This window comes from Neolamprologus multifasciatus, chromosome 18 (genome assembly GCF_963576455.1).
Source record: "Neolamprologus multifasciatus chromosome 18, fNeoMul1.2, whole genome shotgun sequence".
NCBI lineage: Eukaryota > Metazoa > Chordata > Actinopteri > Cichliformes > Cichlidae > Neolamprologus > Neolamprologus multifasciatus.
The window spans coordinates 25,982,488-26,009,807 of NC_140456.1; the positions used below are offsets into that span (position 1 = coordinate 25,982,488).

At 41.4% G+C, this 27,320-nt stretch overlaps 3 protein-coding genes across 3 annotated transcripts; 2 read left to right on the plus strand and 1 right to left on the minus strand.

Moving 5' to 3' along the window:
• Nucleotides 1–1,772: 1,772 nt before the first annotated feature.
• gpbp1l1 (GC-rich promoter binding protein 1-like 1) lies at nucleotides 1,773–10,054 on the plus strand. Its single transcript, XM_085139240.1, has 11 exons — nucleotides 1,773–2,032; nucleotides 2,382–2,496; nucleotides 4,627–4,756; nucleotides 6,907–7,235; nucleotides 7,458–7,533; nucleotides 7,641–7,837; nucleotides 8,015–8,158; nucleotides 8,379–8,534; nucleotides 8,986–9,110; nucleotides 9,194–9,296; nucleotides 9,388–10,054. Exons 2-11 carry the CDS (start codon nucleotides 2,437–2,439, stop codon nucleotides 9,556–9,558), a joined length of 1,491 nt encoding a protein of 496 aa, XP_084995366.1. The 5' UTR covers nucleotides 1,773–2,032; nucleotides 2,382–2,436; the 3' UTR covers nucleotides 9,559–10,054.
• A 1,947-nt stretch (nucleotides 10,055–12,001) lies between these two features.
• Nucleotides 12,002–16,574, minus strand: LOC146498119 (nuclear autoantigenic sperm protein-like). Its single transcript, XM_085139239.1, has 14 exons — nucleotides 16,442–16,574; nucleotides 16,202–16,313; nucleotides 15,563–15,643; nucleotides 15,372–15,478; nucleotides 14,684–15,289; nucleotides 14,490–14,581; nucleotides 14,326–14,402; nucleotides 14,159–14,232; nucleotides 13,445–13,633; nucleotides 13,205–13,368; nucleotides 12,612–12,683; nucleotides 12,444–12,521; nucleotides 12,240–12,367; nucleotides 12,002–12,157 (listed from the first exon to the last, which is right to left on the minus strand). Exons 2-14 carry the CDS (start codon nucleotides 16,300–16,302, stop codon nucleotides 12,151–12,153), a joined length of 1,776 nt encoding a protein of 591 aa, XP_084995365.1. The 5' UTR covers nucleotides 16,303–16,313; nucleotides 16,442–16,574; the 3' UTR covers nucleotides 12,002–12,150.
• A 4,364-nt stretch (nucleotides 16,575–20,938) lies between these two features.
• On the plus strand, nucleotides 20,939–26,800 carry prdx1 (peroxiredoxin 1). The gene is made up of 6 exons (XM_085139244.1): nucleotides 20,939–21,064; nucleotides 24,864–24,976; nucleotides 25,161–25,314; nucleotides 25,403–25,525; nucleotides 25,612–25,742; nucleotides 26,130–26,800. The coding sequence occupies exons 2-6, from the start codon at nucleotides 24,871–24,873 to the stop codon at nucleotides 26,210–26,212; spliced, it is 597 nt and encodes a 198-aa protein (XP_084995370.1). The 5' UTR covers nucleotides 20,939–21,064; nucleotides 24,864–24,870; the 3' UTR covers nucleotides 26,213–26,800.
• Nucleotides 26,801–27,320: the final 520 nt, after the last annotated feature.

Sequence of the window (27,320 nt, forward strand, 5' to 3'; positions counted from 1 at the left end):
ACCATTGACCTATTGCTCTGTGTTTTCTAATGATTTGATCACCCCAGTTTTACAGTTAAAATTTTAGCATCTGAAATAATAAACTTCTACAGTGCACCGTTTAAAAAAGCTGTTTGAACACAAGCTGAACAAAAGTTCATAAAGTTATATGTACTGCTGGGTTCTTATATTGATCTGTATTGTTAGGTAATTTGGACCTATTACTGTTTGTTTCCACATCCAAATTTTTTATTCCTGGACTCTTCCAAAGATGCTTTGCATGATTCACAATCAAAATAAAACTTGTATGACTTACACTGAGCCTCGGTGAAACCCTCGGATCATCCTTTGTGTGAATCTGCTCTCTCTTTTAATATCACCTTCATTTAAACCGGCATATCTCTGATTTTCTTCCCCTTGCAAACAAAGGGTTTGAACAGCAGATGGATGAGGCTTTTGTCCTGACAGCCAGAAGAACTGTGTGGCTGTGTGCCTGAGATGGCCTTGTTATGGGATAAAACCCGTCTATGAAAGCATGATAAGCCTGATCTCATTATTTGAAATGTTTGCCAAGTTTAATATGAATATCTGCTATTGTAGCAATGAAAAGCATGCCAGGTCCACTTTGTGAAAGGTGTAGTTAATTTGGCAAGTAACTCTTAAGTATTTTGTGTGTTTTTGACCCCCAGAGCTTTAAGGCAAACCTCTTTTTTTCTTTCTTTTAAAATTTATTGCAGGTCCTGTGCAAATATCTGTGAACCATAAAGCAAGAAAACCTGAAAACCGCACTGAAACTTCCTGTGTGAGGGGGAAAAGCACTTTCAAGAAGGAAAGGAAAGACCTACTTGACAATTTTTTGGATGCTTGCGCTTTTCAACTTTCACTTTTTTCTCCTGAGGAAAAAGAGTAGTTGATCACTTGAGGATTTCTTTTTGGACATGTTTGGCTGTTGCTAAAGCCATCTCAACTTTTGAATTTTGATTTTGCATATCTATGAAACCAGAGGTCCACACTGTTCCTGCTACAGTCAAAACCTGAAATAATTTGATGGGAGTAAAATATATAATGCTAGAAACAGCATTATGATGTACCATTCAACATCTTCACCGTTTCACTAACGAGAACTTATTATGTCGGCAATGTAACGTAGGGCTTCACTGGCTTCATTGTCATGTGACTTTGAACCTTTGAGAGTTATTTTTTCCAAACGAAGACAGTCTTTTCACCACTTTAATGAGGTGAGCAGTGGTTTGCAGTGACCTCCATTGCCAATAAAAGACTGTCTCTCAATTAATTTTTCTTTTCTGAATGTGTTTGAGTAGGTCTTAAAATGATTCGGTAAAAGGCGAGTCAACACAAAAAACATACTGGCACACAGTGTGGCAGGACAACACCTGTCTCTCTCCACGCACCTGGTGTCAAAGTGGAACTGCTTCAAAAACCGTTGTCCATGCTTCAGTGCAGACGACTTTCACAGACTGTTTCTTTATATTAATAATAACCTGGCTCTTCCTCCCATTTGGGACAAATCACTAGTCAATCAATTTGTTTTGCCAATCAGCATCAAGTCTAATCAGGTTTTAAGTCTTACCATGAGATTATGAGCAAATGGTTCAAATAAATTGAGGGATTGAATCTATCTGGAGAAAAAAGAAGAAATAAAGTTGCCTGGACTTGAATCAGTTGAATTCATTGCACAAGGCCGGCATTAGAACTGACTTGATTCTGGTTCAAGACAGAAAATCTGTTCTGCATAGACTCCTATCTTTGGGCTTCAAAAACTGCTTCCTGTTTGGCCAGTTCTCTGGATTGCCATTCCAGATCGTTCCTGCAGTTTTTTGACATATCTCCAAGTGCTTCACCCTGGACGAAGGGATCTGCCTCTGGGGAAAGGGGCTGCGCTGTCCTGGCGGAGGTGGAGAGGAGGTTGTTGGTGTGCTGCCTCCCATCTGTCAGTGCACACACTCTGATCAGTGCCAACAGGCCTGAGGAGGAACCGAGCACAGCCGGACCGAGAGAGGAGGCAGAGGACTTCAGAGCCACAGACTCTGGGGTAATGTCAATGTTTCATCCAGCCGATGAAGACAAACATGCATGAGCGTGATGTTAACTAGTGTAGTGTGTTTGTTTTATTTTAATTAAAACATGCCAAGCACTTATATATTTAATATAATATCTGTATTATTCTGCACAAGATGTTTACATCCATGTTTTCAGCTGAGAATAAGACTCCTTGGCTTATCTTTTGGAAAAACTTTAAGCAGTTAACTTAAGATAACTGATGCTAAACACATTAAAGGGATGACATGCAATCAAAGAAAAATGGGATTTAATTCTACATCAGAGAGTCGTGTTTCTGTGCTTTCAGTTGCACACTGAATTAAAAAAAAATCTTTTGGTAGATCCTGGCCATGAGGTTTGATGCCTCGATCCACTGACCGGAAACACTGGACCTAAATGGCGCAGCATGACTTTGTCCCTGCCTGGCTTAACTTCTCCACACCCCAGCCTGCCAAGGTAGGTGTATGTATCGGTGTGTGTTTGTACTTTATGCGCTCACAACAGAAAAGAAAGAGAGACGGAGATTCCAAGTGTATCTCTCAATGATGCACAAACACCTTTAACAGTGTTTGTGCACCTGAGTGTGAGAGTGCATGTGTGTGCACTCAGCAATGAAATGCGCTTAGGGACAGAAAGTGTAGTCAGAACATGGTTCAGTAGAAGGTCATCAAAACCTTTTTAACTTCAAGTAACCACTAAAGGTACCACATTAGGTTTTAAAGAGGACCTATTATCCTAACATTTCCCTCTATATATGTATAGAAATTTTCTTCAGCATGTTGTCTTTAATCCAACTCTTCTTTTTCTTTTTTTCCTGATTGGCTGCCTCTTGCACTCCTGAGTTCAGAACAATAGGTTTTTGGGGCTTCAGTGATCATAGCCAGAGCTGTGGCTCTAAGATGACTGTATTAAATGGGGACTCTTCTCTGTTAAAGATTCAGGCAGTTTTATTCAAAGTCCTCTCGAAGTCTGCCCGAAAGGTGCACGTGTAGTTGGTGCATTGTAGCGTAGTGTAGCAGTGGATGTCTGTGCCGAGCCTCACACTCACTGTCTGATGATAAAAATAAGTTCACTCAAAGCCAGTAGGACTGTTGCATACCTGTGGATGTGGAAATGATAAAACCATTATGACCACAAGGGGTGACTGCTGTCATTGACATCAATCCAGAGTCAGTCAGTAAAGAGTTAATAGAAAACTCCGAAACCTATGTTCTTGATTCACAGGTGTTGCTTCTACATTCACTGATCTCATTTTATTTTAAACTTTTGCTATGTTTGATGTTTAATGTCTTGGTGAGGAGTCAGATTCCTGGAGGGACTGGTTCTAGGTCTTCAGAATAGCAACACATGCTGCTTGAGTGAAATTTGTGATGACCAAATGTGTTTTGTTACCACTCTATTCTTCAGCCTGACTGCGTGGTCATTTTTTTGTAGGCTGATTAAATTTTTACCCCTGAATTTTGCTGGCTGGCATATAAGGCCACTTTAAATCCCCTTTTCAGGTCAACATTGATGCCTAGTCAGCTGTCTAACAGTTATGTTAGATGTGTAAATAGAAGTAGCCCGTGTCATATCTCACATTACGTAATATGTGATGTGGTCTCTCGGTGTCTTCGCAGCACAAGTAAGAGCCTCTTCTATGCAATTAATATTTTCCTGTATCAGGGCAGTAACAGTGATAACAGCATCAGCGTCATGGACATGCAAAACCACTGAATTAAAGAGGTGGTCTGAGATATGAATACTGACTGTTGAACCAAGTGATGTTATCCATTCGGCAGTAGGTGGTGGCCAACAAGAAAACAATGCTGACTGAATAACATTTATAAGCTGGTTAATTCTCAGGTCTAAAAACCAAGCAGCATCTTCAGCATGTAGTTTACATGTTTGAGCGGTTTATTGGAGATTAGTGTAATCAGTTGCCAAGCTCATTGGTCTCTGTGAAATCGAGATACTAGACAGTTATTATCCGCCTTGCACACAACTTCACCTCGGTGTCATTTATGTCAAGGGATTAGCCAGCATACGCCAGACAGGCTGAAGCTACATTTATTTTAGCTTCTTTTTGTGTGTGTCTGAGTTGAGAAGTCCTCCATGAAGCTTGAAGAACACAATCTGATTTGATCTTTGAACCTCAGCCGATGACTAGGATATGATTCATATCAAGAGGAGCGCTTTTAGTCAGTATTATTAAACCTTCAGGATTTACCACCAAGAGCTGGGTGTGCAGTGTTTGCTTGGATTTTTTTTAGTTTTTCTCATTTGCACATTTCTTATGACAAAGCTTTATACGATTCTGTGTAGTTTCATTTTTGTCTTCCTTTTTTTTTTTTTTCTCCACTTTCGCTCCTCAAGGATAGATTGACTCATAGTTAGAGGGAGAAAGAGAGAAAAAAAAAGTACAGATGGGAATTAAGCTAATCTAAGTCTCTTCACCAGGACAAAAATAAAGTAGGAAAATGTAGTGAAAAATTCTCTAATTTCAGTTCCATTTATGCAGTGGCCTGTTACGTTATTGTCCACTTTCTCTGGGCATTGTTACGCGTTAGCTTTGATTAACACTGTTCTCTTTATCTCCTCCTCCAGTCCCCTGCTGCCAACCTTGAGAAACAAGGTGATCTCCCACCCCACAAAGATGCCAGAACTGCTGTGAGCCGCCGCCGCCACAACTCTTCTGATGGTTTTTTCAACAATGGCTCCCTGCGTGCTCCGACAGGTAACAGTTCAACCTGTTGTTATTATCTGGGGGCTTTACTGCATGAGGGGAAGTGTGAATGGAGCCTACTATTCATTTTTGCATTTAAACTTCTCAGTAAGAATAAAAAGGTTGCAGAGAGGTGGTTTAAAGCCTTTCATATCATGCAGCACATTTTAACCAGAGTACTCTCTGCTGTGTTCCTCCTCTGCTTTCCCTCTGACTTTATGGAAATGTACTGGGACGCATGCTTCTCCCATTTCTGCACACATCAGATTCCAGGCTGATCTGGTCCTCTGCAGTTTGTTATACAATACAAACGCTTAAAAAATGAACAGTATAACAACAGGATATTGTACTGTACAGATATGATGTATTTTCTTTCAGGAATGGCTTTGAAGAGAGAAAAATGCATGACATAGTCATACCTTTTTCAGATATCACACTGTTCCAATTTAATGCATTGCCACACTGTATAAACAGCTCCCTTACAATCTTGTGTAGCAGTAGCTAAAACACAACCTCTGGGTCTTTACACACTGTTACTGTTGTAGTTTTTTGTTAATAAGTTACAGTACATGTTAATCTCAGGAGTGTCAAACATGAAGCCTGGGGGCCAGTACTGGCTCATTAAAAGGTATAATCTTGCCCAGTGGCCAAGTGTTTGCAGTAAAGCAAGACTCAAATTCTACAAAAAATGCATTTTTTTATTCCTGAGTGAAAATGGGTGCGAATTTAAATTATTTTTAGATCTGGACAATTATGTATAATTTATTTTTAGTTACAAATATTCTAGATTTGAAAGTTTTGTGCCTTTCTGTTGTGATCTGTAAATATTAATTTACAACATAACAATAGTAGACTGAAGGAATTCTATGAATGTGGAAAACTTGGCTAGGCTGTTTATCATTGGGGGTTTTTAACTGGTCAGTCATTAAATGGAAAAAATGATCTAATGAGCAGTAATGACCTCTGTTGTCTGGACAGTTTTAGGTGAATTGGGTCATGGTTGAATCCCTCTGATTTAGACATCTAGTCAGGTGAAAGCTGAATGAAGCCATGTTGGACATTCCCTTAAGAAAAAAAAATCGGCTAGCTGTGAACGAAGAGTGAGTAGGACAGTATAAGACAACCAATAAGGAAATGGGGGAGATATCAGTCAAGTGTACTTTGTACCTGTCAGCACAGCCTGCAGAAGAAGCCTAATCAGACTTCTTAAGCTGACGCACCCACGTAGGAGGAGTGGAGGTGTCTGTCAAGGCTTTAAAATCATCTTTAGATTTAAGCCAGCTGCCACCTACATTGTTTTTTTTTTTGGGGGGGGGGGGGGGGGGTTGTATTCAAAACTGCTAAGGTGGGATTATAAAGAGAGTGACGTTGACTACTTGTTTTCTGTTCTCAGTGATCGACAGATAGGGTTTTATGGAGACTCAAAGTAAGATGAATTAGATTCTTTTGTTCCAGTTTTTAAGATCTAGAGTTGGAGTCTTGCATTTTGTGTAGCTGAAGATCTGAGCAAGAAATAAACTTCTGATGTAAGAGGATCCAGTTTGGGTTTCCATCTTGGATAATGATATGATGTGCTTGGATTATAGTGTTGAAGGCAGTGGTGTCAACAGTGCTGTAAATGGGTGGTGCTGGTGCCGTATTGTCCTTCGCACGCACGCACACACCTCTCTGCTTTCTCTGTAGAATATGGCTGTTATTTGGTGTCCTCCACCCTGCAAATCTGTTTTTGTACAGCCCCCTCTTACTGCTGTCATCCAGTCGTTTGTGTGAACTAAGAATAAATGTGGTGTGATGCCAGTTTTATAATGATGGCTCACCTTCTCTGTGAATCTCAGTGATGGTGTGGAGTCTCACATTCTTATTCAGCTGTTTCATCTCAGTTTTCTGTGATGTTGTTTTCCTGGGTGAATCATTTCTTCACCCAGGAAAAAGTTTCTGCGTTTCTTCTTTGCCGTCCCTCCATTCTCTGCTTATACCAAATACATGCACACAGTGTGAGTCATCAGAGGTTATTACTGTCACAGGGAAATACTGTTAAAGATTCAAGGCATTCAGATGTTATTTGTGAAGGTTGTGAGGAAACTCTTGCTGTCAAAGTCACATTTCATTGATTTTGCTTGTCAGACAATCATTATTTCCACTGTATGTGTCTCTCTCTGGAGGTGATGGATGGCAGCAGCCCTCTCTGCTTCTGAGACATGACTCAGTGGACTCGGGGGTGGCTAAAGGAGGGCACGGTGGGCTGGCAGGGGCCTCATGTTGGAAGGAAACGCCCAGCTGGCATGGAGCTCCGCGGGGTTCCCAGGACAGCCACCACCACCAGGGACGCCACCCCAAACGGGGAGGAGGCGACAGGGACAGGCAGGGAGGGCACCGGCAGCGCAATGGTAACTTCCATCCCCGCAAGGGCACCTCGTACCCGGACAAATTCCCCAACGAGGAACGCAAGGACAGCAAGGACGACAAGCTGAAGTTTGTGGAGGAGGACTTTGTGAGTAGTTGACCTCCGTTTTTCCTGTTACATTACAGTGGGATAACTACTGGAACAATTTTCTCCTTTTCAATATTTGCCTTGTAATAGAAGCAGAAGAGGATTTATGAGTGTTATGCCTCATAGTCTGTACTCAGATTATTGCCTTTAAACATAATTTGTAAATACAAAATTTGAAAGATTACATATTTAATGTAGGCACCTGTTTATTTGTATTTTTAGCCTTCGCTCAACCCTGAAACAACTGGAAAGCCTGGGGCTCAGACACGAGCAGTCGCTCCCCACGCTGGAGTATGGGGTAAGCTTTTTGCCCTGACTCAATTTCTGTGCTCAAAAAGACAAAAGATTTTTTCCCTTGCACCATCACCTCTAAGATTTAATTTGATTGTCTTGATTATGTTCCAGAAAATCCACCAAGTGGCAAACAGATGGTGTCCAAAATGCTGGTTATCAAAAAAATTTCCAAGGAGGATCCCAGCACAGCCTTCTCTGCAGGGTTTGCCACTGCTGGTGCCCTGCCAACCAACGGCAGCAAAGCTCCCATCACAGGCTCCAGCGTCTACAAGAACCTGGTCCCAAAGCCGGCTGTGGCCCCTACCAAAGTATGACTGCCGAGATGTTTTAATGAGTTAATTAACGGCTTGCTTGATTCCATTTCCGAGAGAAGAATTGCTTATCAAGCAAATGTGCATAATAGAGATAACACCGGTGCACTGGCCAGCATGCATGGTAGCCTGCAGTAAAAGAGTTTTTAAACACTCTCATGTCCTCTTTTCCAGAGCACCCAGTGGAAATCCAGTGGTAGAGAGATCGCAAAGTCTGGTCTTCACATGCCAGGCCGAGATTCAGTCTTCACCAGCCCCGTCTCTGCAGCCAAACCCAGCACCCCAGTCAGTGCACCACAGCACAATACTACAAAAGAGGTGAGAAGAAGGATGAAGCAACCCCAGTCAAAAGCAAGCAATTTTGTGAAGGTCTTGCTTTGCCGTTACTACAGATGTGTCATTGTTGCCATGCTTTGAAATCAGTTGAACAGATAGTTTAGATCTCTTGCACTGATGTCTCAGGTAACAAAAAGAATAATATTAACTTTTATTTCTCCTTTTCTGTCTCTTCGTGACTATTTGCGGCTCACACCTGCAGCACCCTTCAAGCACGACTCCTCCCATAGATATTGCTCCGTCACGGCTGAAGTTGATGCGTCGCGGTCCAGACCGTAAGAGCGAGTTCCTGAGAGCTCTGAAGGACGAGGGCACTGGAGAGCTGACAACAAGCAGCAGCCCAGGAACATCAGGAGAGGTAGGCAGCAGGACCCATTTAGCTAAACACAGGGCCAGAGCAAAATTCATCATACTGCTTCTTTTTACGTCTCTTCTGCTTGTGTCAAGCTGCATGAAATTCCGTATATGGTCATGGTTCCTTATACGAGGAAGTGTGCCTCACAGCTCGTGGGTTGTTTATAGAAGCCAGGCAATGGGCAGCCAATCACATGAAGGGATTATTAGGGAAGGGGACCTGCACAGGTCCTAACTGTAGATCATTTAAAACCTCAATCAAAATGTAGAGCTAGAGACTAGCATAATAGATACACTTTAAGAGAATGTGCTGCTGAATGTGGAACACGATCATGGTCTCTGCATTCTCTGCACGTAGAAGTCATGTGTGAAATGTAATGTTATGGTCCTGGATAAGAGCTTTTTGTCAGCATATAAAGGACAGCTGGGGCTAAACTTAAAAATAATTCTTGCAGGGTGAAAGCAGCACCCCAGAGCCCAAAGCCTACAGCGAGGAAGGCTGTCATGAGAATGGTCTGTCTTACTCTCTGAGTGACTCAGACACCGAACACCTGTCCAGCTCCCTGGAGGCAGAGCACAGGTAGGACACTGCTAACAGCCTTATATATACACACAGGCCAAAACACACAGACAGCTAAGCAGAAAATTACTATGCTTATCTAGGTTGCTGAAGGCCATGGGCTGGCAGGAGTACCCAGAAAATGATGACAACTTCCTGCCTCTGACAGAGGACGAGCTGAGAGAGTTCCAGACTAAAACCGAACAGGTGAGCTCTCAGAGGAAACGCTGATTCTGCTTACGTCTAGCTCAACTCAGTCTGTCTCACACATTAAACGACATGATTGTGTTTTGACCAGCTGAAGAGGAACGGCATTCAAAGGAATGGGGTTCTCCCGAGGACACGGGGTGTGACCCTCCACTTCACCCCCTGGAGGAGTGTGGCGGAGGCACACGTCGAGGAGGGCTCCGAGTCCGAAACCAGTAGCAGCAGCCAGACCTCTGATGACGACGACTGCATCAAATCCTAACGTGGCTTTATGGAACAAAAAGAAGAAGAGAAAAAAAACACAACAACAGCCAACACCACATCCCAGCAAGCAATTCCCCTTTTCCTCTGTCATCTTTGTTTTTAGAGCACCATTCTGAAGATCTTTCTTTTTTGATTTTGTTTTTTTGTTTTTGTTGTTCTTGCACAAGGGAAAAACCAATCATATCCCAGTGAAGGGGGAGATTCCTGCTCTGCCAGACGTCGTTTTCCCTGCGTTTCCTCCTTCACTGCAGTCCCTGCCCTCTTTTGACCGATTTTCCACACACACACACACACACAAACCCTCCGTCTCCCCCCCTTCCTTTTTCTTCCTCGCTTTGTGGAACTGAAGTGTTCATCAAGAAAAGAAGGGCAATGAATGCACACTTGATTCTGCTTTAAACAGACTAACTCATTTCATTGATGATGCTGATGACACATTATTAATGATATTAATAAAAATTGGTTCCTGACAAGCTGATATGTTTCAATATGAATCTGGCTACTGTGGTGTTTTTAAGTCACAAATCATGTGACTATTTGTAGATGGAGTCCAAATGATGCTAGTATTTCCTGTAGGACAATTGTTGTTTCTTGAAGGACAGAGTAGCAGAAAAACAGCTGTAGATCAGCCCGGCAACATCAGTAAATGCAACACTGAAACATTTTTGTTATAGAAAAGTTCCAGTTTCCCACATATGCAATGCTTTGAGAGGTTGTGCTTTAATTTTGGGATGAAATGTGTAAGCAGACTTGTTTTTGTGACCCACATTGTGAGCAGCAGGTCTGTGGCTACATCTGAAACAAAAACATTAATAACCTTGCAGCAGATGTAAATTCAGTCGGAGAGGGAGCGAGATTTCTGCACGTCCTGTGGGCTGGGTTTAAGTTCATGTCAGGAGATTCACAGGCTTGTGGCTGAGATCCGGTGAGTCGTGGACAAAAAAAGTTGTTCTCACAGGAAGTAAGAAGTGGTGGGATAATGCAGTATTTAAATTTAAAGTATTGTGTTTTTTCAGCCCACATAGATGGGATTAGAATAGAGAGCGGGGGAAGCTGCAGGAGGAGGGATGTTTATTTTTCTACAAGTTTTTCTAGATTTCTCTCTTCTGCAGCTTTAATCATCATGATTTCCAAAACGTTGCTGATAATATATTGAGATTTTGTTGGCCTTTAAAACTAATATATAGTTTTAAATCCTACATGTCTTTGACACTTCAGTTTGAGCTTTTTTCTTCGGTGCTTTCAGTTTTGTTAGCAGGGAAAGCACCACGGTTATATAACACTGAGAATGGCTTCATATTTGCATTCACATTTCAGTGTCCCAGTGAGCCAGCGTGCACGATAAAGGGCTCAGGCATTTTAATTAGCCATAGTGATTATTGCTATTACTATAATTAGCTGCATGTGTACCTCTTCTTCTCTGGCAAATGAAGATGTCTTCTATATGTCTGTCTTCCCGTTATTGTTTACCTCACAGGGGGAAGAGCTAGAAAAGAGTGCTATAGATTGCTGTTTAATGAAACAACCAAGTGTGACCAATCATGTCTGGTTTAGACAAATTACAAACCATCTAATCAGCTGCATCAAGTCAGAACATCTTCATACACTATTCTCGATGAGCTTTTAACTCTCATTGAACATGATCTACAGTCTTGTCCTTAAGACATAAGATAATGCAACAAAAACATGAAAATGCTCATCACAGATCAGGTGTTGCTGTAAAGAAGCCATTTTTAAGGGAGTGAAACAAAAGGATGAGGTATGCCAAATTTTACAAATATAAGAACTGGATTAAAAGTCAGTGGCAACAATTTTATGGAGTGATGAATTTAATTTTGAACATTTTCATTCAAATTGTCAGTTTGTATAGGAGACCAGGAGGGAGGTAAGGCAGTGGGTGTCTACAGCCTTCTGTAAAACACTGGAGGGTGTGTCATGGTTTGGGGCTGCATTTCAGCCAGGGACATCAGGAGTCTTGTCAAAAATTTATGACTGCAGAAATTTTGATCCACCCTATGTAGAACTAAGCCAGGAGAAGTATTGGAAGCTGAAAAGCATAAATAGCATCAGAAGTTTTTAGCAATTAAACCGCCAGTGTTATTAATCAGGTTGGTACAGAGCCTTTGTTTATCTAGTGCTTTATCCAAGCGCAGGCTGTCAGTTACTGCACAGCTAAATTTTCTTTTTCGTGTATTCAGCTTTCAGCTCTGAGGCCCAGGTTCTTGCATTCTCTTGATTAAACTGCACTTTTGCTCTCAGCATGGCACACTGAATCCTCTCTTCAAACCACATGGTTAAATACAATAAGTCAGACTGAAGAATGCTGTAGAATCAGTATGACTAAAGGAGCCACTTATGTGGTGAGTACAAACATTTATGGACAGTTCATCAACTGCCAGAAAACAACATTTTCATGGCTCCAGTAATGAAGGTTTAACACACAGGTTTATCCAACTATCTTTATTGAATTTTACAGTATAATGTCAAACACTACAGAACAAACATGTATTTACAACAGCAAACATGTAAGAGACAGTTAAGAGCTTGTTGTGCTGGTGAATCTCTTCTTGAACGGAGACAAAGTGCAGCTTCACTTACTGAAATAGACAATGACAGGATTTCAGACAAGTTCAAGGTTGTAAGTAGTAAACTGCACAACAGACAGAAATGACACCTCACCTTTCGACTTCCATATCATTGGCGTGTTCACCTGCATCTCCATTAGTGAGAAGCTTTTCTCCTGGCTGACTGTTGTCCTGCTTCACCTTCTTCACATCCTCCTTCACCGGACTCTCCTCTGGTTTCCTCTGCAATACACGGCAGCAGTCAAATGAGGCTCACCATTATAGCTACACCACATCAATGCAAGTTAAAAAACCTCACCTTCTTTCTGACCAAGTGGGAGATGTCAGAGACTGCAGCTGTGGAGGTGCTGCCCTTGGAAGTGGATGTGCTTTTAATCTGTTTGGAAGTTAAACATCACACTTATTTTACAATCCTGTTGGGCTTAAGTTTGTTTTACAAAGTGTGCCATGAAAACTTGTAACTGACCTCTGAAGTGGAAGAAGAGTCGCTGTTCTTTACAGTGGAACCATCACAGGCAGAGGAAGTTGAGCCTCCATCCTGAAACAGATTGCACATGCAGCTCAAAGGGAAGCCAAAACTTGTGGCTGATCATCCAAACATTTTAGATGGATTAGGATTCGTTTTCAAGCCCCTGGAATTTATTTGTAAATCATTGTGTAGATGGCGCTTTGCATGGACCATGGTTTATTGGATTATACAACTTTCCAAACTCTGATGCACAGGTATGATGGCGGCTATGCTATGATCATCTCACGAAAGCCTGCTGTTCACCAGACCTTACAGGGGGAGGTGTGACTAATGGATCGAGTTCCCAAATATTTTTCACCAAGTGGTTTATTTGTGAAAACGCGTAGCAACAGAACACAAATAGAAAAACGGAACTTCACATGTCACTGAAGCACCAGCATAGAGCATGTATTTTATGAATCCATTTAACAACTAAACTAAACAATTCAGGCATCACACTTGGTGGATAGCACCACCTTAACCAGTGCATATTGATCGTCTGTGCTCTGAAGACTGTCCTCCAGCTAAATCAAACTCCATGCCAAACTCACCAGTGCGTCCTTCACAGCCGCGCTTGCCGTCTTCAGGCTTTCAGTGGCGTCCTCCACCTTCTCCTGGATCTCTGGCAGCAGAGCTTTGAGCTCCTCAAGCTCCTTCCTCTCCTCTGGCAGAGCCTCTGGACCTTCGGCTTTGTCAAGCATCTCCTGCAGCTTGTCTGGAATTGTATTAATAATATTAATTATTGCATTGATTCTCTGGAAGCTAATTTCACTCCAGGAGCCGATGCTTACCAAGCCTGTTCTTTATGATAGAGATGGAGCTCTTCAGAGACTCGATGGCCTCGCTGTACTGCGCGTTCAGGCTATAGGTCAGACCGAGCTGGTAGTGAGTCTCTGCCAGCAGGCGGCTGTCTGAGTCCAGGTGCTTCACCTGCAGCTTCAGGCACTCCTGGAAATCCTCCAGTGCTTGTGGATAGTTCCCTGAAAAAGAGAAGCAGCAAATCAACACCTGACATGTAAAAAAACAAAAAACAAACTTTGCATTCTCAGAGTTTCATCCACTGTTCAGGGTCAGCAGGCATGGACACTGCAATGAGCTGAGAACAGTACAGACTTCATCAGCTAAAGATTTGATCTTTAAGTGGTGATGCGACCGAGGAGCCAGAAACTCTTCTCTTTAAACCTGTTCTGTAACTACCGGGTGTGGATGTGAGCATCCACTCAGAAAACTAGCATTTCAAAAAGTTGAAGCTGAGACATTTTATGGTTCAACTAATTTAGGCTGCCCCCAAGTGGGCAAACAGCACAACAGCAGATTTAATTTTAGCTGTGTTACAACCAAGTTTTAGGTACACAAAACAGAACTAAAGAAATCTCAAGCTGCTCAGACTTTTAGTCCTGACAGAAACTGAGCACCGCTGCAAACACTGAGCCATCAACACAGCTTCAAGCTCAATGCATCAGAGAAAACAATGATTATGTGCAAAGCTGCACATTTGTTCAGACCTGATTCAGCAGAAACTTCACCCAGTTTCAAATGAGCCTGGGCTGCCATTAGCTGATCCTCCTTCGTCTCTTTCCTTTTATAAGAACAAAGAGGAAACTGTTACAAGCTTGAAATGCAGGTGCAACATGATAAGATGAAAATCATGGCTCTGAAGAGTTTCCTTTACCTTTTGTAGATGACTTTGGCCACTTCTAACATCTCCCAGGCCAGCTGCAGGTTACCCACCTCCTCATCGTCACTGTCCTAAAAGAGGAACACAGAAAACATGAAATTCAAAATTCGCACAGTCAGCCGAGTCCTTTTTTAACATGCGAGCTGTTTGTTCAGTACCTTCTCCCCAGTGGCGTCTCCTTCACCCTGCTCCTCTGCATCACCTTCCATTTCTACATCGTCGCCTCCTTCCTCTTCATCTTCCTCGCCATCTATAAGCAAATGTCATGAGTTTAGATACACTGCTCTGCATGCTTCAGCAGCTAACACTGCCATTACCAAGCCAGGATCAGGACAGGAGGAGCAAAGGTCACCTGCTTCCTCCTCAGCAGCTGCTTCTTCCTCTTTAGCAGCAGAGTCCATCTTCTCAGCTGGCTCCTCTTCTTTAGCAGCAGTCTTGTCCTTCTTAGCGGCAGAGTCCTCCTCTTTCTTCTTCTTAGGGGTGGCAGAGTTCCCCTCTTTCTTCCCCTTAGCAGCATCAGCAGAGTCCCCCTCTTTCTTCCCCTTAGCAGCATCAGCAGAGTCCCCCTCTTTCTTCCCCTTAGCAGCATCAGCAGAGTCCCCCTCTTTCTTCCCCTTAGCAGCATCAGCAGAGTCCCCCTCCTTCTTCCCCTTAGCAGCATCAGCAGAGTCCCCCTCCTCCTCCTTAGCAGCAGGTTCAGCATCGTCCTTTGCATCCACTTCCTCCCCACTCTTTTCCTTCTTATCTTTAGTTTCAGATTTGCTTTCTTCATTCTTATTGTCCTTTTCAGCCTCCCCCTCGACTTTTTCTGTTTTTTCCTTTTTGTCACCAGCCTCGGCTCCTTCCGTCTTCTCCTGTGGATCCCCACTCTGCTTCCCTTCAACCTTCTCCCCATCTTCAGTTTTCTTCTCCGCCATGGCGTCGTACACCTGCACCCTCAGCTCATCTCTGGTCTTTTCTGTTGACAGCAGAACAGTTGGGAATGATGTGTGCACATTTAGATTAACCGTAACGAGCCAAATATCACATTATTCCCTTACCGTCTACATTGTCTGTGCTCTCAACATTGGAGTCTTTGGGTTTCTCTTCTTCTTCCTCCTCCTCCGGCACTCCCTCTAGAGCATTACCCAAGACTGAGTTCTCCATCCTACAACAAGTCTGGCAGTCAGAGCAGCCCCTCCATCCTCACCTTAAAGAGCTGGACATTCATGTTTAAACCTGATTAACCTACCGTGCCAAATCCAGGAGAGCTTTGCCATACCAGAAGAAAGCCTCGCCACATTCGTCCGCTGTGTCTCCAAACTCTTTAGCCCTATAACAAGAATTTACCATTTATTTTTCAGTGAAAAAGCAGGCACCCATTACTGCGCAAGTGCTGCTTCAGAACAAATTAGAAAGATTCCTGGAGTTAATAAAAGCTAGGCGTATAAAAAGGATTAGCGAGTGAATTATTCAAACTAGGTTTAAGCTTAAACAATAAAACAGAACCTAATGGAAATGAAATATATAAATTAAGAAAAACACTAAGCTAAACTAATGTCACTGCTTTCTGCTCACATGCAAAGAACAGCTGCAGGCAGTTTGTGATTTGCATAAACACGCTCAAGTTTATTTTCAAACACCAGAGGGGAGAAAAAAAGCGGCCGTTTTGCATTTGCACCAATCTGCACACCTGCTCAGAATCAGCCTGCATGAAGCACTGTCACCTATAAACTCTTCAATCATGTAAACAGTGAAACACACGGTTTAGTTTTAAGAAGCCCAAGTGAGCGTTTTAAAAGTAACCACGAGGGCCACGTTATGGGCCCTTTGTGGGACCGTTTCACGTTCAACCTCACTGAAACTCCAGCGTGACTTGAGGGTAACTCACAGCATGCCGCTGGCCTCCTGCAGGGTGCTCACAGCCTCCACTACCTTCCCCATCACCAAGTGCTTCTTGCCGGTACCAATCAGCTTGTTGGCCTTCTCCATGTTTACCACACCTGACGGAGAGAAACAATCGGTCAGCTCAGCTCCCTGCCTGGACTCTGAGCTCAGGACAAACTGTACCTCGGCCTTTGGTACCAGTTTGTATCGTTAAAGTTTAAATAGCAGAGAGGCCACGACACACCTTTGACGGGGAAGAGCAGTTAAAAAAAAAAAGACCTCCGGCGGCGCGTGCGTCCCAGCTTATATCTCGTGCCGCTCAGACTGACTGTGTTCCGTTGTTTCAAATTGGCGCGAAATACCCCTGCTCCTTCCGGTCGCTTTCCTTATTTGTAGACCCGCGCGGGAGAATTCTTAAAGGTACAAAGTACTAACAAGAGGACTGCAAGTACCGCTGCTACAGTTACATGCATGACTACCTCAAGTACTTCTGCTGCTATTGTTATACTGCTCCTTGTATTACCACTCCTATTCATTATACTACTCTTCCTTCCAGTGCAATACTAAAAACAACAATTGAAACTGTTATAATGAGTACTGTTGATGGCAGCCCTGTTATTATTGTACACACTGGCTTCCCAACAACCATTAATCTTTGAGACCTTCAGGAAGTGTTCCCTAAAGCTTGCCTGGGGATCTTAAGGTCGTTTTGCAACACTTTTAAGAACCTTTGGTCATTTTGTTTTTTATTTCTAGTAATGTCTCCACGACTAAAACAACAACAAGAACAACAACACAATTATAAAATATTAAATAAATAGGATATTTTGAAGAAAATGTCTTCAAATATGTAAATTATCCACAAAAATGTGACATATATGTTACATGGTTAGATCAGGTCAGAGTTATTTCTGTGACCTGCTGTTTAGTGTGAATAATGTTTTTTTTGTCTTAGTTCATAGACAGTGGCACAGTAAAAAAACAAAAAAAAACAAACTATGATTGAAATAAAACGTACCATTATTGAGTCATTTATTGGATCATTTTGCAATGGTATAGTATTTTACTATGTAAGTGAAAGTAAAGAAATGTAGGTGATCATTTTTTTTGTTGTAACAATGCTTTTTAGCAATAAATCCTGTACTGTTGGAAATATTGTTTATTTTCCCCATCAGTGGTGCCACATTTGTAAGGAAAATGCATTTGTTGGTTGAGTGTGTGGGTATCTTACTGTTTTGAGCTTCAGATAACCCACGTGCTAACACTTCGGTGCCTGATTAGTGGCTGATTAGCACTGTTCATTGATGAGTCCAGTTTCTGCTTACAGCTGTTGGATAGTAGGGTAAAAGTGATGAGATGTTGTGGAGAACACTATGCTGATGGATGCACCAGTAGGGTACAACTCCCTTACTGGAAAAACCAGACTGTCAACATTGTAGATGATATCAATGCAGAGAGATGTCAAGATGAGATTTTGCTTGTTAAATAAGTAAGTGATTAATTTGTCCAATATGTGTTGTCTCTTCTGGTTTCAATCATCCAATTCAATAAACACCAGACAAAAGCAGACAGCAAAACTCACATACTCAACTCTGCTGCTCAACCCATAAATACAACAAAAAATGCAAGTTTTTAATCATTTCTAATGTTTCTCAGAGTTGTTCAGTATAAGGGTAACTGTTTAAGGATAGCCTATCTTGTAGAATTTGATGGTGCTATTGCTGTGTTTTAGTTTCACTCAGCATGTATGTAAAACAGCAGTACACGCTGCTGCCATGTCCTGCTGTGAGGAGCACTGATACTCCAGCTCCCCTATGATTGCCTCCTGCTGACTCTGGTGTGCCGCTGCCTCATCAAAACAAGTCTGGACCTGACAACAAATCAGCATCATAGAGATATATTTCAAATCATCCTCCCCTAAATACCTGACAACATTGGTGAAGGGGGAATTTAGATTTCCATTACATTATATTTTTAAACAAAAACAAAAGAAAATATTGGATGAAATATGATTATTCAGTTTTAAAAAATAGTAAAAAGTACTTTAATTACATACAAAAAGGTTTATAGTGGTCATTTATGAGCTTTAGCGATGCTACTAGGTTGAGCTTTGTTCACACAGAGCAATACTTTCTGTTTCCACCTGTATCCTGTCTTTGTAGGTGGCTGAGCTAAGTGAGTACTGAATCCACCTACATATCGCACAACCTAATAATCTTCTCATCTAACTCGCTAAGGAAGATCAAATGAATTTCAATGCATTTCTTTAATGCCATGCCCTGATACTGAGTCATTGGAAGTAGCAGAACTAGAAAAGCTTTTCTTTCCTCAAAATCTGCCAATAAAGCCAGATAACCCTAAATGAGCTTTACTAAACTGTACTAATTTAATAATTGTGGATTAAAAGCACCAATCATTTGAAGCCATTTTTCAGTCCATCGTCACATCTGTGACTGCAACAGCTGTTTTGTTATTCGGCACGGCTGAATGAAGCTGGGATGAGAGCTGTGTGTGAGAGCCCTTCAAACATCCAGCTGCTTTGGAATCACTAGGGGAGCAGATGTACTAATTATGGGCATATTGTGAGACAGGAGATGAACACAGCACAGTGTTTGATCATTAGCCCACCGCAGTGCTTCTAACAGGAGGTTATTGTAGGCCCTCCCCTCTTATTTAGCCCTTGATGGAGCTCCATGGTAACTGTGCAAAGACACTGCTCGGTGACAGCGAGAGGCTGAACTGACAGCAGCCTCTGTAGGTCGACTGAGGTGAACTAACGTAACCTGAAAAATAGAAAGAAGAAGAAAAAACAGACGCTGTGGTTGGTTTCCTGAGTTTAAAAATGAATTAATGAAGGTTTTAGCCAAAATGTTTAGGGCACTGGCATTAGACTCACTAGTGTGAGAGAAAACATTATTTCATTTGGGTTTCCCAAACAGGACACAATACACTTTTCAGTACACTATTGGGGCATGAATAAATAGGTAAACAGGTGTTAACAGTAGCACAGATTGGGCTTCTTTCCCAACCGGTCGTGGGAGATGGCGGCCCCTCTCCGAGCCTGCTTCTGCTGGAGGCTTCTTCCTGTTGAAAGGGAGTTTTTCCTGACCACTGCCACCAAGTCCGTGCTCAAAGGGGGATTGTGTAATTGCTCGAGTTTTGTCTGTATTACTGTAATGTATTTACCTTATAATATAAAGTGCCTTGAAGCAACTATTTATGTGATTTAGTGCAATAAATAAAATATATAAATATAAAACTAGATTGAATTATTCGGGTGTAGAGTTTGAATTAATGTCATAATTAAAACCTGTCTTTGCTTTTTCATATAAAAGAATGACTGCTCTGAAAAAGGTCTACTATAGCTGAACCCCCCCCCCCCCCCCCCCCCCCCCCCCCAACTCAAAATCAACCACTGTCTGGATTCCTGAAACCGGTTTCTCTTCCCTTTTGTTGTTTTTTTTCTCTTCCTGAATTATAGCAACTGTTACACATAAGGTTTGCTGTCACACATAAATAATACTTTGGTGTAATTAGATTACACCTTGGTACCCCAGGTAACTCGCCTAGGTGTTAGTAACAGTAGAGTCTGAAAATTTAAGTTAGAAGGCACGCAGAAAACTCGTCCTCTGCAAAGGCTCTGACAAATGCAGTTTGAAAGAAAGTGGTTTGGTTTAACAATCATTTTAATATGCTGCCCACGCTGCACCTCTTCACCATGTTCAAATAAAAATTGGCCCCTAGCTTCTATTTAATCTCCCTGAGAGACAAACAGGTGACCCACAATAGTTTATTTATAGTTTATTACTTATTATTTATCCATATCATTTAACACCGGGCATTTTTACCTAAATTGACTTGCTTAGAAATGTAAATAAAATGTAGCAACTTCCTCTTCACAAGACTACAGAAAATACAGACAGCAGAGTCATTCATTAAATCTAGTGGGAGTGATGAGGAAATTAGAAAGAAAAATACCTTCTGGCAGCTCACTGGATACAAGCAATAAGATGTTGCAATAATAATTTAAAGGCAAGTCCAGACTTCAAGGAAGTGCTTCTAAAACACATCATGTGTAGTTAAAACCTAAATCGCGAACAAATTTATTGTACTCGGTATAAAACAGGTATATTTACTATTGTTTTCTAGGGGAAGTGTTATTTCTACTTAAAAGAAAAAGAGGAACTTTGCCCTCATTGAAATGAGTCCACAGACAATTAGAAAACAAAAATGCTCCATCGGTTGAGTATCACTAGTTTCTTGAGCTAGTAAGTTACTTTGCATATTACTGGTAATGAGAAAAAAGGCAACAGAAGTGAGGAGAAGCTGAAAGAGTAATATGATACTATTATTTACTGCTTGTGCATAACAATGGATTGGCAGCATATCGTGAAAGAGGTTGAGTCTTATGATGGAACCTCATATGACCCCTGGATTAAGGAAGTGCCAGCCATTAGACACCTGTTCATTTATATATTTTTAGTTTTACATCAATAATTCAGTGTATTACAGTGAATGGGGATAGTTCAAACACAGAGGGTTAGCTCCTCTGAGGTTACAACTTTAACGCCAAACACAAAATCTTGAGGTTATTTCCTGGAGGCCAGCCTTTATCTCTTCCTCCTCTGGGTTTCACAAGAGCGTGGATTCCCAGAAAAGTAATGAGGAAAGGAGGGAAAAATGCAAAGTCATGCAACATAAGTGGAAGCTTCACATTCTGTGGGACTGACTGAAGTGGCTTCAGTTCACGTTCTGAGCGCAGTTATCGCGAGATGTGAGTCGTTTTATAAATCTCCCCCCGAGCCCGAGTCTCTTACCTCCTGCACTCCGTGGGCCGTGACTGTGTGGTGTGAAGAAAAAAAGTGAGGTATGTGACACTAACGAACATGTAATTGTGTTCTTTAGAATCTTAACCTTAAAAGGACATTTTTCCTTATTGGTTGTGAAGTTTGCAGTTGTGTAGCCGAAGCTAAAGCGATATTTCAACAAGTGGGTTTTTCCCACATGTGAAAAAAAAATCGCTTTCAGAAACTCGGAGAAAAGGATGGCTCGTTGATAATTTGTTTCCGTTTCAGTGAACGAAAGAAAGAGCCCGTGTGTGGCTTATTTTAGAGTCAAGGAAATATTTGAGAGTTTTGCTACAGCTGCAAAGCAAATTCACACAGCTAACCCAGGTGTTTTAATCCCTGAAGATGGAAGTTATATGGCGAAAGAAGGGTTAGAAATCAGGTGGAACTATTTATATAAGGAAACACAGAGTCGAAGTGGAAGTGCTTTGCGGTTTTATGTTTTTGCCACCTAATGTACTGTGCGCCCAATAATAGGTGTTTGAGCTGAGGTGGTGAGCTGCCATGCGCCTTTAATTATACACTTCACTATAATACAAGCTTATACAGTTAAACGGTTTGCAATGTTGAAATTTTGTATGTTATTGTTCTATCCCACTGTGTTCACAGTGATTTATATCTATCTATCTATCTGTCTGTCTGTCTGTCTGTCTGTGTGTGTGTGTGTGTGTGTGTGTGTGTGTGTGTGTGTGTGTGTGTGCGTGTGTGTGTGTGTAGATTCGAGCTTTAATAAAGAGGGGGGTTAAATAAAATAAATAAATAAAAAATGCAAGTGCACTTTTTTTTGCTCTCCATAAACATGAAGCAATCATTTTGAGTAAAAAGCAATTAAAATATATACAATCAAAGGTTTATTCATTCCAATAATTAATCATTAGGGAAATGTGCCTGGTATAAACTGAATGAATGCATACTAATCAAGTGCATTTTATTTAACCAAATTTCCCAAATGTAATGTTTTACATTGTACTAAAGTAACACATTACATGGAAGATTTACATGAAATAAAATTACTTAAAGTCTGCATTTTGTGTTTACATATTTTTTTTATGTATTACTATATTAGCTAATATTGTGTCTATATACACAGTAGATATACTTAAAAGGAGGACTTAAAAGGGAGCAGCCAAAAGAAGAGGAAGAACAAAAAGAATATGACAGCTGCTGACTGTAGAAATGCCACAGACAGTGGAAACCACAGCTAGATTTGGTCTGTGGAAAAAGAAACGTGCTAACATAACTTATCTCCAGCATCTGTTAGGTTTCTAAGCTTTCCTACTGGCCCATACTGAACAACCTATGCACACTGGTTATATATTGGTTATTAACACTGGCCTAGTCAGTCTCTATTTATAATCACATTGGATAAAGAAAAGCAACAAATCCTCCTGCCGGAGAAGCTGAAACTAAAGCGTTTTTAGTGTTGTAGATTTAGGACTACTTCATCCAATGCCAGTTAGGGTTAGGAAAAAAAAGGTGGTTTGTTTTCACCTCATTGACTGATTTCTGTGTTATAAGCTCCACACATCATATCACTCAGGTTTACTTATTTTGATTATTGAGCATGCATCAAGAAATGCATTCATTGTTTAAAGGACCTTGTCAGTGATAAGTGTATTTAAACTGAGCTGGTTGGTTGACTAAAAGATTCATTTGTAACTACTTTGATTGTGGCAAGATTTATACTTGGGATGTGCGCCACTTGTCGCCTAGCCAACTAATTGTCGTTGTTGTGACTAGTTGCTACCAGACTTACTAGTCATATAATCTAACTGTTAAAATTTTATTCGATATCCAATGGCAGTAAATGATTGTGTCCTAATTATTATGCTGCCTTCTACCACTAGATGGTGCATTTTTGTTGAGAAACACCTGAAATCTTTTAATCTAGGCCTCATCTTTTTGTTAACACTATTAGAATGAGATCGTCGATACAAGCAGCCAAAATTAGTTTTCTCCAAAAGGCAGATGGACTCTGCCTTAGCGATAGGGTAAGGAGTTAAGTCATTTGGGAAGGTTTCAGAGTAGAGCTGCTACCCCTCCTTGTAAAGGAGAAGGCTAAGGCTGCCACCTTGCTATCTAATAAAGCTGCATTTTGAGTTCACGTTTGTCTGAGGATTCCAGCACCCCTTGACAGTATGACGTGACCACAGAATGGACACAGCAGATTTAGTAAAGAATCGGCAACAGCCATCCTATCTGGGTGAGTTGACGAGGGAGGAAGCTTGGTGTACCCTGGCTCTAGGGGGGCCTCGTAGCATCCAAGCTGCAAGTGTTACTGCCTTTCCTTTGCTCAGTTCCCCAACGATAACAGTTGGTGGGTTTAGGCTGTCATTACTGCCACTAACTCTCCAGCCTCTTTGTCTATCTGCCCTGACCCTGGACCAATTCCCAGAGTGGGGGCAATTAGGGTCCAGCCTGTCCCTTCACCAGTTCCTGTCCCCAGGGAGAGAGTGGTCAGGCTTCAGCATCAGCCTCAGTCACCAGTGGCGCCTGCTGTGTTCACCACCCACCCCACCCTGAGCAATCTGGTGCTGCTCCATGCCAGCCAGAAGTCTCAGCACCATCTGGTCCTGGTTCTGAACCTGAGCCAGATGTCACCACATGGTCTAGTCCTGAACCCTGTCCAGAGCCCAAAGGTCCGGGGCAGTGGATAGCAGCACCCAAGCTTGAGCCGGTGGGTCCTGTTTGGTCCGTGCCCGCAGTGTGTGCTCCGTTGTGAGGTCCTGCTCCTTCCAAGCTCGCCACCAACCAAGTGGCCAAGCCTCCCATGTTGCCTCCATCATCTCCCATTGAAGCGCGACCTTCAGAACTGCTCATTCTTTGTTTTTGATTTGGACTAAACTTAGAAGTGAGTTGACTAATATTGACTTAAAGAAACTTAGGTTAAGTATAAAGGAACTAATGTGGGTTAAATGACACAAATACGGATTTAAAACCAAACCTGAACTGGAAAAAGGGAGAGAATTTTACTTTTGTTTTTTTTCTTCTTGTTTTATTTAATTCCTTCTGGTATTTGAACATAACAACAAAAGTGCACTGGAAATTGTATATATATTCCTGTGCCTTCCATATTCACAAAACAGCTGTCAGTTCAAAATTCACACGTGTCTGTGGTCTGTTACTTCAGGGTTTCCAGTATAAACTGCGCTTGCAAACCATGACTCTGGTCCTTGCTATCTGTAAATGTCTACAGTGCCACTGTATGAGATTCCACTAAAGCTTCTGTTTCTTGAAGCTGGTAGGACATTTCTCTTAATTGTGTGCTGTTGTTCTTGTTTTCTCTCATCAGGTTTATAATCTGCTGCCGTGCTTGACCAAACATTATTCCCCAACCTTCATTTGTAATCTGAATGTTCTGCTGGTATTGCGTATTTTTAATTTGTTGGTCTTGTTTGTTCATGAGAAATTGTGCATTTCTTCAAAGTGTTCACTTTGGGCTTCCAAAAATCTCTCCTGTAGTTGAAATTTCTCTTCTTGGATTCGTTTAATCCAGTTTTCTACCTTTTGATTTTCCTTCCTACTTTCACAAACGCCCTTTGGACGGATAAAACACCGTCTGGGTAATTTAGCCAGAGAGGAGAACCGGTGTAACCTTGTTTTTTGTGACGGTACATACATACAACATAAAAAAATAACATATATAGCTATATAGCTATATATATATTCTAGTGAAGAGGTGTTAGTCACATAAAACAGTGTTGGTGGATGTTTCACATAACAGAAACATTTCCTTGTTCTGCAAATAAGGAAGACCTTATGCACACAGAAACAGCACAGTGTAACACCGACTGCTTTCTTCTTCTGTAATCCAATCAGATTCAAGATGTCTGCAGGCAATGCACAAATTGGAAAGCCGGCCCCTGATTTCACTGCCAAAGCGGTGATGCCGGATGGACAGTTCCACGATCTGAAGCTGTCAGACTACAGAGGTAAAGGACAACCTGCGTCTCACCTTCTGTTTGACTTGCTTTGATGGTCCTCCTCTCTGCGATTCATTGTTTTGTGATCCTGCAGCATATTCAGCAGAGATTCATTTACACTACAAAGGATGAGAATTAATTAAAGTGATGCATTCACTAGTCTCATTGGTGCTTTTTTAATGCTTTGGTACAGGAAAGTACGTCGTGTTTTTCTTCTACCCCCTGGATTTCACCTTTGTTTGTCCGACTGAGATAATCGCTTTCAGTGATGCTGCCAGTGAATTCAGGAAGATTGGATGTGAGGTCATCGCCGCCTCAGTGGACTCACACTTCTCCCATTTTGCTTGGTATTTAAAAAGCTTTGTATTTTACACATCCACAGTGACCATATTCATTTTTATTAAGTCCTCATACTATCTTTTGGTGACCGCGCAGGGTCAACACACCACGTAAGCAGGGTGGTCTGGGTACCATGAACATCCCCCTGGTGTCTGACACACGGCGCACCATCTCCAAAGATTACGGGGTCCTGAAAGAGGATGAGGGCATCGCCTACAGGTGAGTCTAATAATGTGGAGTCCTCAAAGGGCTGGTGTTAATATTTTTAAAGGAGACCTAGGAGCTGATAATTCTCTCTATTACAGGGGTCTATTCATCATTGACGACAAGGGCATCCTGAGACAGATCACCATAAACGACCTCCCAGTTGGACGCTCTGTTGAGGAGACCTTGCGTTTGGTTCAAGCCTTTCAGTTCACAGATAAGCACGGAGAAGGTATGGTGCTCTGCTGTGCCCATGTAATGTCTGCATTCTGGGTCTTGATTTTAAATTCTGCTTTCTCGCCCTGCCTTCTACAGCTCACATTTACTTGCAGTGAAAAACAGCTTTTTACCAAATTATAACTTTTGAATGTAAACTAGCTAATGGTTTTTCAGAAATAATGTGTGGCAGAGAGTGCAAAGACCGCAGAGGCTTATTTAAATTCAAAGGTTTGCACTCTTATCTGCGCAATGTATCATGATCTCACAAACTGTAATTTTAGTTGTCTGTTTTTTCATGCAGAACAGAGTTGGTTTATTTTTAAGGTGCAACATGTGTGTCATTTTTGCACACCTGCATTTCATCTACCAGCCAGGACTCATTATAGTCTTATCTTTTCAGTCTGCCCCGCCGGCTGGAAACCAGGAAATGACACCATCAAACCTGACGTCCAGAAGAGTAAAGATTTCTTCTCCAAGCAGTAATAAGCCCAAGGCCCGAGTCTGCTATCTGCTGTAGGAGATTTCATTTTGTGATTACATTTCGAACAATATTTACTGAAGCCGTTGTGCCTGTGGACGAGTGAGCCAGCTGTTGTAGTTGATGTGCTGTTTGTGTTTTGTTGTTTGTAGCGTGAACAGTGCACTTAGACCAAAGTATGTAATTGTGTTAAAACACTGCAATTATGTATGCTGTATTCACAGTCTGACAGAGCCAAATGTGTGTTTGTTCTCTCATGTCATTCTCCATTATTGTTACATACAAAGGACCAAACTGTCTGAAGCATTTCACTAAAATTAAGTAGAAATTCACCTGCCTATTATGTATTTATGTATCACGCTTACACGACTTTTTATGGTATTGTTAAGCACATTAAGAATATTTTGGAATGATGTACATTTACTCAGATATGTTATAAATTACACAATAGCACAAGAGAGTCTATGATTCCTTTATATTTATTGCATCTTTTTCCTCAGTCAACAGTTATAACACACGGTTAAACAACAAAAACAGGCCAATGCTGAATTATGTCCATGTATGAAGATCTTTAATAAAGCAAACAACAGTTTGCATTTTTTCTTGATTGTCCGTTTTCTTACACCCACGTCACACATTATTAATATATAGTAGCTGTTTGATTACAACACAGTTTATCCACATAAACTTTAACACCAACTGTCCAAACAACTGAAAATGCCAGTGTAAGTTAACAATGAATCTAATTTTTTTCTTTCAACAGACCTCACAGCAGACACTTTGAATTTGTCAAGAAAAAGTAGTGAAATCAATGCTATGTTTAGGCTAAGTGTTTTGGATTCACTGAACTTCTCTATTACATATTCTTTTTTACTAGTCTAAAAGACACAAGGATATAATTATTATTTATAATTGTTACACCATACTTATCCAGTTAATGTAAAGCTGGCAAAAAAGAAAGTACCTGTAATGGCCATGCCTACAGGTCTACATCAGGGATGTCAAACTCATACATTGCGGGCTACATACAGCCCATTTATATACCGCGAATCCACTATGACTACATTCTTAACCCCACTTTATATAAGAAAAATAATTGCATTTTCAACAGTA